Source organism: Hyperoodon ampullatus, assembly GCF_949752795.1.
Source record: "Hyperoodon ampullatus genome assembly, chromosome: X".
NCBI classification, from domain to species: Eukaryota; Metazoa; Chordata; class Mammalia; order Artiodactyla; family Ziphiidae; genus Hyperoodon; species Hyperoodon ampullatus.
In genome coordinates, this window is record NC_136913.1 from 2,855,440 (window position 1) to 2,866,373 (window position 10,934).

A 10,934-nucleotide genomic window follows, 5' to 3' on the forward strand; every position below is an offset into this window, starting at 1 on the left:
TCACCGTGGCCGCGGCCGGCTGGCGGGACGGCTCCGGCCAAGAGAAGTACCGGCTCGTGGTGGTCGGTGGGGGCGGCGTGGGCAAGTCGGCGCTCACCATCCAGTTCGTCCAGTCCTATTTTGTAACGGATTATGATCCAACCACTGAGGATTCCTACACAAAGCAGTGCGTGATAGATGACCGGGCAGCCCGGCTAGATATTCTGGATACAGCAGGACAAGAGGAGTTTGGAGCTATGAGAGAACAGTATATGAGAACTGGCGAGGGTTTCCTGTTGGTCTTTTCAGTCACAGATAGAGGAAGTTCTGAAGAAATCTATAAGTTTCAAAGACGGATTCTCAGAGTAAAGGATCGTGATGAGTTTCCAATGATTTTAATTGGTAATAAAGCAGATCTGGATCATCAGAGACAGGTAACGCAGGAAGAAAGACAGCAGTTAGCACGACAACTTAAGGTAACATACCTGGAGGCGTCGGCAAAGATGAGAATGAATGTAGATCAAGCTTTCCATGAACTTGTCCGGGTTATAAGGAAATTTCAAGAGCAGGAATGTCCTCCTTCACCAGAACCAACACGGAAAGAAAAAGACAAGAAAGGCTGCCACTGTGTCATTTTCTAAGAATCCCTTGAATTTTAGCTACCAACTGCCAGGAAAAGCCCTTATCTTCTCCTTCTCTCCTTACAGTTTACATCACGTTGGTACCTTTCTAGCCTTAAATAAATGATCACCGTGGTAGCCTTAGACCAAGAAGCTGGCTAATCCTTTCCATGAAGCTAATCCAATGGTCAGTCAAGACAGATTTAAAGGAAACACTAAGGCTGCTTCAAAGATGATCTGATTCCTTTAAAATGGATATCTATATACACAGACACATTCTTTTTTTAAGGGCTTACTTTTAATAGGGATGGATCCGTTTTGGAACCTAAGCTGTTTGCCAAGCTGAAGTCATAGGTTGTGAAATAACTTTTAACTTCTGGAATCATATTGCCTACTGTTACTCTAAATAGAAACATACGGAGTTTTTTAAAAATGTAAATTTTTGCCTATCTCTAAAAATTTTGATGTCAACTTTAGTTAACCTTAAATACACTGAATTGAATCCACAAAAGTGAGACATCTCAGACCTTTACTGATGCTATAGCCTTTTGTTTTCCAGTGGCCAAAATACCAAAATGCCTACTGTATTTATAGGTTAAAAACTGCGTGTAAAGCCTTTACTATTATTCCTAAAGATAATATTCTGTGTGGCCAAATATTTGGACTCATTCTGGACTTAGGCATTTTAGTGTTCTTGGTTTTTTAATTTAACTCTTTCACAGCCATGTTGAGAATAAAAATAAATAATTTCTGTCTGTCTTCCTTTTCAATTATTTCTGCATAAGGGACTCAAGAAAACGAAAACTGTTTTTGTTTGTAATATAAAATATGGAATTGATCTTTCCAGGGTCAGAGATGATTAATGTTTTGCTATATACTTTTATACATTATTTTCTTATCAAACTAGTTAACAAGTATTTTTATATGTTTGTAAGCAAACACGCTTTCACAGCATACCTTGTGTATATGTAAAGATAAGTATTTAATTCTCACTGTTCACTTTTAGCTGACAAAGGAAAAAAAGTGAAAACTACAGAAACTGTGGTAGAACCTTACATGCTGTTCTGGTCCTGGTTGTACCCACCTTTGGCCAGTCACATAGCTACTCAAGAAACCTTCCCAATAGAGTACAACAGGATGAGAATCTGAAATCACTTCCAATATCCCCTACTAGATATTGACTGCTATATCAAGTAGTAAATGGTAAAACTTTTAATTGACAATTAGTATAACTGTGGGTGACTTCTGATTTTGTCTTTAATTCTGTGGATTGTGTTTAAACAATTCAAAAGTACGTTCCTGATTTTGAGATACTAAGTGGTATTGCACAGTTGTCACTTTATTGAATGTGTACAACAGTTCCATGAAGATTATAAAGCATACCCTTGTATAGCTTCAGGTGCTAGAATTAAAATTGATCTGTTATCACACACACACAAAAAAGAAAGAATGCAAACAGCAGAAACACGTTCAAGATACAATTACTTAACGTCTGTAATCACTGTTTTTGTTTTTTGTTTTTTTTGCAAGATTCTTGAGACATATGCACTAATCCTCAAAGGCTCAGCTAGACTGTATGTGTTCAGTGGCAACATGGTCCCAAGACAATTCACCAAGAGAAAACTATAAATTGACAGGTCATCAGAGTTTGATAGGGAATTAAATGCCCTTAGGGATGGACACATCCATGTAGTACAGGATGATGGCCGCCCTTGCGATTGATCCCAGCAGCTCACCTTTCCCCATGAACATTTGCTCCCACTGATACCCCTGCCTGGAATATCCCTCTTGTACTGCAGGAAGACCCCCTTCTGGATGTGTTTCGCCTGCCTGGTGAAGCCCAGCCCAACTCTGAACTCTCAGCTCAGACGTCACTATGAAGTGAATCCTTTTCCACTTCCTTTGAGTTCCACCCATAGTATCTTATTCCTGGGATAGAAATGGCAGCTCTGTGGTCAAGGTGCAATCACAGAGAGTTTTCCCTAGATTCTGAGTCCCATGATGTATCCATCCTTTTATCTTCAGAGGTAGTGCCCCTTGCGAATAACAATTGTTATACCTTGAATATAACAATTGCTTCTTAAATACTTTTTTTTAAAACATCTTTATAGCAGTATAATATACTGAATCACTGCTGTACACCTGGAACTAACACAACATTGAAAATCAACTATACTTCAATTTTTAAAATTAATTAATTAAAAAAATGATAATATGTAACCAGAACTTTATTCTGCTAACTGCCAAACGGGCATATTTAGAAATATTGCAGGGAGGGTTATGTCTGCCGATCCCCAGATACTACGTTTCTATTTGCATGTCTGGATGTTAGCATAGGTACATTTGCCCATCATATGTGCTCAAACCACAGCTTGAAATGAATAAATCCGATAATCACTGAAGTCAGTAAAACATTTGAAAAGACACGTTTTCATTCAATTCTGGGCATGAGAAAACCAAAAACGAAGTAACCAGTGCAATATGAATTCACTTGGAAAACATCAAAACTGATTAAACTCTTGCACAATTTTCCATTTTCTGGAGGTTGGAAATTGATTCACAACTTTCTTAAAAGGTTACAGATGGCTCAGGTGGTCTGTTTGCTATCATCACTTCACTGTGGACGCAGAATCCCTAATATTGTTAATTGCTCTATACGCAACGGATGTTTACCAATGAATGTGCACGTTTTTGTTAAGTATTCTTATTGTTTTATTCAGACCTCATCAGCTTCCCATTTCACTCACAATCTTCTTGAACGCTTCTGAAGTTTCTGCAACAGCTGTGTATGTCAACTGAATACACGGGGGAAACTTGACAATGTATGTTATGAACTACCTTCATCCATAAATGGGTTTACTGTCAACAACCTTCCAGAAATGCTCTTTGCCTTGAATAAAGAAATGCTTTTACACTTTTGTTTTAGCGTTCAGATCCTTCTCTCTCCTTTCTGATTTCCTTATTTTGTTCTTCTTTTTTGGTGCTCACACGTTGTTTACAGAATCCAACATTTACACTACTGGCCACATCTATAGCAGTCTTCTGCGATGTGGATAATTATGGCCACGATGTAATATATTATAGGATACAAGCGGATCACATGAGATAGTTCTCTCATCGGTTAAGGATATTCTATTGCCAGGCACACAGCCTTCCCAGAGAGAGACCCATACAGAAAGGAAACGTGGTATCAGGACCCGAAACAGAATTCAGGTGGTAAATCGTCATCATCTATTGGTCACTGCTTGTGTTTGAGGATTAAGGACCCATGAATACAAAAGAGAGTTATTCCTGTCTATAACAACGTTTCAGCGTTTTAAATTCAATGTATATTTCTGTGTATTCCTTTCACTATGTAATCTCCCTGAACATACCATTGTAGGAAAACAGTAAGGGCTATAAAATAAGGAGCAGATTATCACAGCCATCCATGCTTTATAAGATTTTAAGGCAAATATATCACTGTGACAGTCTGTTTAAATCCCTTGAGTTTCAGAGCTCTGAATACATATGAACAATCGACAATGTATAGTACAGAATTTAATTAGCAATTTTCATGTCCCTGGAAACTCTTTAGAACGCTGCACGTTTGTTCAGATTCTCTCTAACCATATAAATGCATAATATAACTATTTCCACTGCCTAAAATATTCTTATTAATAGAGAAACTGGAATCGGATTTTGAGGTCCTGCAGATAGATTTTTAAATTTTTCTTCCAATTTTTAATTAAAAAAAGTATTATACACCCAACACATGGCCCCAAGTTGGCTGCTCCAAAAAAATAGATTTCAATAAGTGAAAAAAACACCCCTTTCACTTTATTTGAAATCATCCTTTATTTTTACACATTTTCCTACACAAATACTAGTTTAAACCATATTGTTTTGCAAATCCTTGCTCATTTCCCTATATGAAGTGACGTTTCAATATAAAATGGGTATCCCATGGAGAAGCGGCCCAGATAAAAGAAATAAAGTGATAAAGTTAATAGGATTCCAAAAATGACTCTCCCCAAAAATCAGGGACAAGGAAATTCAATTGGTTAATTCAGTTAAGATCACATGTAAACCCCAGGGCCATGGATGTCCAGTTCTCAGCAATTAATCAAATCCAGCTCTATCTGGTGAAATAAAATGCCTAAGCAGAATTATTTATTGAATAAATATTAAAAGACTACAAGTAAACAATATAGAGTCATTCATCACTTTAAACCCTTCATTAAACTCTTTAGTTCATCACCAAGAGAAGGTTATTCTATAATCACCTTTTTATAAAACATATTGGTCTTTGAGATCAAAGAGTAGGCAGTGGTACCCACTAAAATTTTATTGGTTTAAACACACTCGGAATTATTTTGAAGATATGGCGATATTTTATTATATGATTATTATTTTAAATATATTCTAACATTGATACCATATTTTCCTATTTGAATTATATTTCAACTTGAAAATTGTTCAATACATATTACATCCATGCACTGTAATAATACTCTTACATGTGAAATTAGAGAATATACTGTTTCCAACATTTTGGATCCAAGATATAAGAAGGTGAGAAATATCACCATAATAAATAACTATGGGAAAAAAATCAGGTCATCTAAAGTGTTTTATACATATCATTCATTTAAAGGTGTATTTGATTTCCATTTACTCAATTCAATAAAAGAGAGTGTGAAATATCATGAATATTAATTATTTTCTAGTTATCATTAGGACTCCATGTAAAACAGCACTGAAATGTGTTTCATCTGAACTTATAAGTCTCTAGACAATTACACTAAGAAAAATGAGAGATAAACCATAAGACAAATTCAAAGAGGATGGTAAATTATACTGACAAAATAACCTAGAACAGATCCCAATTGGTCCACTTCTAGTTTCACTTTATTTTTATTTGATTTCTCGTAACAATTTTTGTCAAACTCCAGTTATACTGTAAATAAATACACATTTTCTGGTGAGCTCAGAAAATGGATTTCTAATTGGATTCCTCAAGGACCGTCAACTACTCTATAGGCCATATATATATATATATATATATATCTCCAAGAATATAATATACATATATTCTCCCAAGTTCACTGTTTTCTTCAACTCAGCGATGCTCAGTGGTGTCTATCCTTGATAGTTTACATATTCTCTGATACTACATGTTAATGGTAACTTGAGAAATCCCTTTACTACATGAATCCCCAAGACTAATCTTAGGATGTAGGGAAGGTTTTACTAACTCCCTTTGGACTATGGCAAGAAGCAAATGTGTATCTTTTGGGAAAGGGCATATTCTTCACAGGCTTCGAATGGTCAACATTTCTGGAATCTATGCCCTAACGATTTCTGATAAGCATTATTTATATATGTGGATATATCTATGTACCAGAAAAGACCTCCCATGCACAGAATAATCAGAGTTAAAATGTCCCACTTCTTTTTTAAAATAGACCTATAGGAACATTATGTGAAAGTTTGTGAATGCAAACTGAGTTTCCCGTTTCCAGGGAAATTTCAGAAAGAGACTCCATGAAGGCTTTATGTATCATAGGAAGAATGAGTGAGACAGGTAGTTTGCAAGGAAGCAAATCCATGTTTACATTCCAGGAAAACAAAACAAAACAAAAACAAACCTTAAGAAAGGAGCAATGTGTAGGTTTCAATGTCTAAAAGACTAAGAAGCTTGCAAAGCAGCTTCATCTGCAGTGGCAGGTACCGCCTGTGGTGATTTTTGCCCCTAAGGGGACATTGGTGATGTTGCAGATGACCTCAGCTGTCATCTGGTGGGTGGACACTGGGATACTGCTTATCCCCCTGCAATGCACAGGGCAGCTCTCCACAAAAAAAGATTTATCCAGCCCCAAATGCCAATAGTGTTGAGGTGTACAGGATCCTCAACTGGTCATGGAGAGGTATGTACCAAAGACAAATAGCAGAAAATCCGTGGCTGCCATACTGTAAAGGAAATTTGAAATTGTAAATCACAGCCGCCATCACCTTGATCAATCACGTGGCTGGCTTATAGATCACCGGCTTGGACTTTGCCACCAGACTAATATCATGGCAGCACTTTTCCCTAAATATGTATGAACTGTAGCGAATTAGTCATGCTGGGTTTCAGGGCATGATTCTGTAAAATGAGAAAGCTATTACCACTAATAGTGTACTAGGGTGTAATGGTGATTTAAGTTTAGTAAATACTAATAGACAAAGCGAAGTGAGGCAAAAATACTTTCCTCATAAATCAGTGTCTTTTATAGAAAATGCATCCAGTAATTTTGTGCCAAGATTTTTTAAAAGTTAGTTATACACACATATACATACATGCATAACATAAGTAAATACAACTTGTTTAAATGTTGATATAGAGAGATAGAGAGATAAATACATAGATACATAGATAGCTAGCTGATAGATAATAGATATATAGATAATAGATGGATAAATAGATGGATAGACAGATGGATGGATAGATGCATAGATGATACATAATAGAATGATAGGTTGATTGACAGACAGATGAACAGATGATAGATAGAAGGATGGATGGATAGATTAATAGATATGGATAGATGAAAGATTTATAGATTTGATAGATGGTACATGGATATAATAGATTAATGATAGGTGGGTGGATAGACAAATAGATAGATAGGTAAGAAGAGATGATAGATATAGATGCAATTTTGGCTCAGATGCCCAACTCCATAACTTTTATATATCAATATTCAATTACTGAAGAAAAGAAAGTAATTTAATGTTTCTTCCTCCAGACTCTTATTTTTATATACTATTTTCTTTACATTTCAGTTGTTTTTATTTATATATTCATCTATTTAAATTGAAGAAGAGTTGGTTTACAATATGATATTAGTTTCAGGTGTAAAACATAGTGATTCACTAGTTTTATAGATTATACTCCATTTAAACTTTTATAAAATATTGGCTATATTCCCTGTGCTGTTATTTTTATACACGTTCACAGACTATTGATGGAAGCTTCCTGTAAGTTCCCAACAATTAAACTCAATTGCTGTCTGCAACCCAAAATGTATTCTGGTGAATTCTGAGTGTCTCAGTCTCCGAGAAGTCATTTCTGAATGTCACTTCATGTGACACAAGGGAAAATAAGTACATTTTAAAAATCATGTGTCAGAGAGGGAGAGAAACAATTAAGAAGGAATCTTAGTGATGTGCTTTTGGGCACTCTGACCTGATTTCTAATTGTAAACTTAGAAATCTGACAGCGCTTCCCCCTGGAGGTTTTTAAGAAAGTTGCAGAGCTGTGTGATTTTATCTGATTCTGGCTTCCCCCTGTCAAGTATTTCCAGCATCCACTGCTTTACGTGGTTTGCTTGAAAAACAACCCCCTTGATAATAGGCAGAGAGAGACTGAATGAGATGCTTGTATTCTGAATGTTTTCAATATTAGCACATTCATCTTTTCGTAATGGGTGGAGATGTGGGTGTATATAATCCTCAAAGAAATTTTACTTGTGAAAGGCAGGTTTGTCTTGAATAAATTCCCTCCACTCTGAAATTTCTCAAGAGTGCAGGAAAGACAAACAGTGAATAACCTGTGAGCTGTCACGGCAACACACCCAATCAGAATCTGCCTTTAACAAGATCCCCACGGGGTCTCTAGACAGGATCATTCAGAAGCACGGCTCTGAAAACATTCTGCACCCATTTTCTGTGTTAGACTTCGGCTTCATGGTCCGAACAAATACTCAGGTGTACTAGTTGTTAAAATACTGAAGCACACCTGGGTTGGATGATGACTACCCTCACTCCGGGCACTGTCCCTCGATTTCCAGCTGTCTCTTACTGCTGTGGGCTGAATATCACAATCCTTCCCTCAGGGATGAACTGTCTATTCAGGAATTAGAAGAACTAATCAGGTGCCCAAGTCGGGATCTCCAGAAATCGCCAAAATACTAGGTCCAGATGATCTAGATAAGGTCCACAAACATTCAAAACAGGGAGAGAAAACGTGCCGAGGTTGAGAATTGGCTCAGGCTAAGGAAACTGCATACCTGGACTGGCTAAAGACAGAAGGCACGTTTGGGATTTAGATACACTGTATTGATGACTATAAGCCATAAATGCAAAATCTGGAAACCAGAGCAGCGACAGGATAAGTGAACAGCAGACAGTGAACCATTCACAGCCCTGGAATGACGGGGAAGGTGTGGTTGACATGCAAGGCTTCCTTCTTCCACTGATAAGAGGACCATGGCTGTGATCTCCCTCGGAGACTTTCTAAAGGAGATCCTCTGTCTTGGTCACCTCCCCACGTGCCAGCAAACCTGGGGACCTGTGAGGATGTCTCCCTGGCTACTGGGATTTCAACTCCTGGTACGCAGGTGATGCATGGTTCATATGAAGAAATGAATCCTCCTGTTAACCCGACTCCAGCAATGTCTACCTGAACTATTCATTTTGCTTGTTCACCTGTGTTTGTTTTTTGGTTTATCCGAAACAATAAACCAAAGATGAGAGTGGAGAGAAGTCTGTCCAGGTTGTGCAAGATGGTATGTTATATATTTGAGGAGACAGTGTGCAGGGGAATTTTATTTCCTCTGTCTCACGTGGTAAAAATGAAACTCCAGGTCTAAAGGATACAGATACACAGAGATATATTATATATAAATATACATAAAATTATGTTATATATATGCTTATTTTTATACATAGTATATGTAATATATAGTACATTATAACTATTATTAATATATATTATATATTTTATAAGGTACAATGTTATATAATATTTAGTAATATATGTTATACATAATAAATTTAATATAATTATAGATATGGTAATCTGGACAGATTTTTTTAATCCAGACATTATATATAAAAACCTAGGCAGATTTTTATATATAATATGTACTACATATAATATTATATATAATAATAAATAACATAATATATAATGTTATATATAATATATACATAATTATAGTACTATATAATAGTATTGTTTAATTATATATATAAAATATATAATAGTATATATAATTATAATTCTATCAAGCTTTTTTTTTCCAACCCCTACAGTATGAAACTAGAAATCAATTACAGAAGGAAAAATGGGAAAAGGACAAACATGTGGAAACTAAACAATACGCTACTGAAAAAAATGTGTTAGTGAAGAAATCAGAGGAAATCAGAAAATACCTCGAGACAAATCAAAATGGAAACACAACTTTCCAAAATCTATCAGATACAGTAAGAGCACTTCTAAGAGGGAAGTTTAAATGACACAGGTCTTCCTCAAGAAACAAGAAAAATCTCAAACACCTAACCTAACACCTAAAGAATTAGAAAAAGAACAACAAACAAAGTCCAAAGTCAGCAGAAGGAAGGAAATGATAAAGATTAGAAAGGAAACAGAGACAAAAAAAAAAAAAAAATTGAAAAGATCAATGAAACCAAGACCTGGTTTCTTGAAAAGATAAACAAAACTGATCAACTTTTAGCCAGGCTCACTAAGAAGAAAAGAGAGGGGACCCAAATAAACAAACTAAGAAATAAAAGCGGAGAAATAACAATCAATACCACAGAAATGCAACAATTCCTAAGAAAATACTGTGAACAGTTATATGCCAACAAATGGTACAACTTAGAAGAAATGAACAAATTTCTAGAAAAATACAACGCAATCTTCCAAGACCACATCAGGAAGAAATAGACAATCTGCATAGGCTGATCACCAGGAGTGAAATCGAATTTGTCAGAAGCAAAAAGAAAATAAAACAAAACAAAAAACAAAGAACAAACTCCCAGCAAACAGAAGTCCAGGAGTGGGTGGCTTCACAGGGGAATTCTGCCAAACATGCAAAGAAGAGCTAATACCTATCCTTCTCAAACTCTTCCCAAAACATGGAAGAGGATGGAACACTCCCAAATTCATTCTACAAGGCCAACATTACCCTGATACCAAAACCAGACAGAGACACTACAAAAGAAAGAAAATTACAGGTCAATAATTTTGATGAATATAGATGCAAAAAATCCTCAACAAAATATCAGCAAACCAAATCCAGTGATACATAAAAAGGATCATAAAATTACAAACTTCCACACTCCCATCTCTTCCCAACTTTTTGCCTACTCTGCTCACTAGCACTTCAATGTACATAACGTATATTTTATTTATTTGAAGTATGGCCATGGCTTCCACAGGGACTCCTACTGTGGCAGAAATATAATCTGTTTTGTTCACTGGTCACCAGGGGCTGCCCCATAGATGGAGCTCAGTAAAATATACATAAAATGTACCATTACTTACATTTCTTTAGTATATTGACAATGCTACGAAACTACCACCTG

The 10,934-nt window shown here is 36.0% G+C and overlaps 1 protein-coding gene across 1 annotated transcript; it reads left to right on the forward strand.

Annotated features, from left to right (window-relative positions):
• Window positions 1-236: 236 nt before the first annotated feature.
• LOC307069290 (ras-related protein R-Ras2-like) lies at window positions 237-620 on the forward strand (the record flags this gene model as incomplete). Its single annotated transcript, XM_079727554.1, has 1 exon — window positions 237-620. One exon carries the CDS (start codon window positions 237-239, stop codon window positions 618-620), a length of 384 nt encoding a protein of 127 aa, XP_079583680.1.
• Window positions 621-10,934: the final 10,314 nt, after the last annotated feature.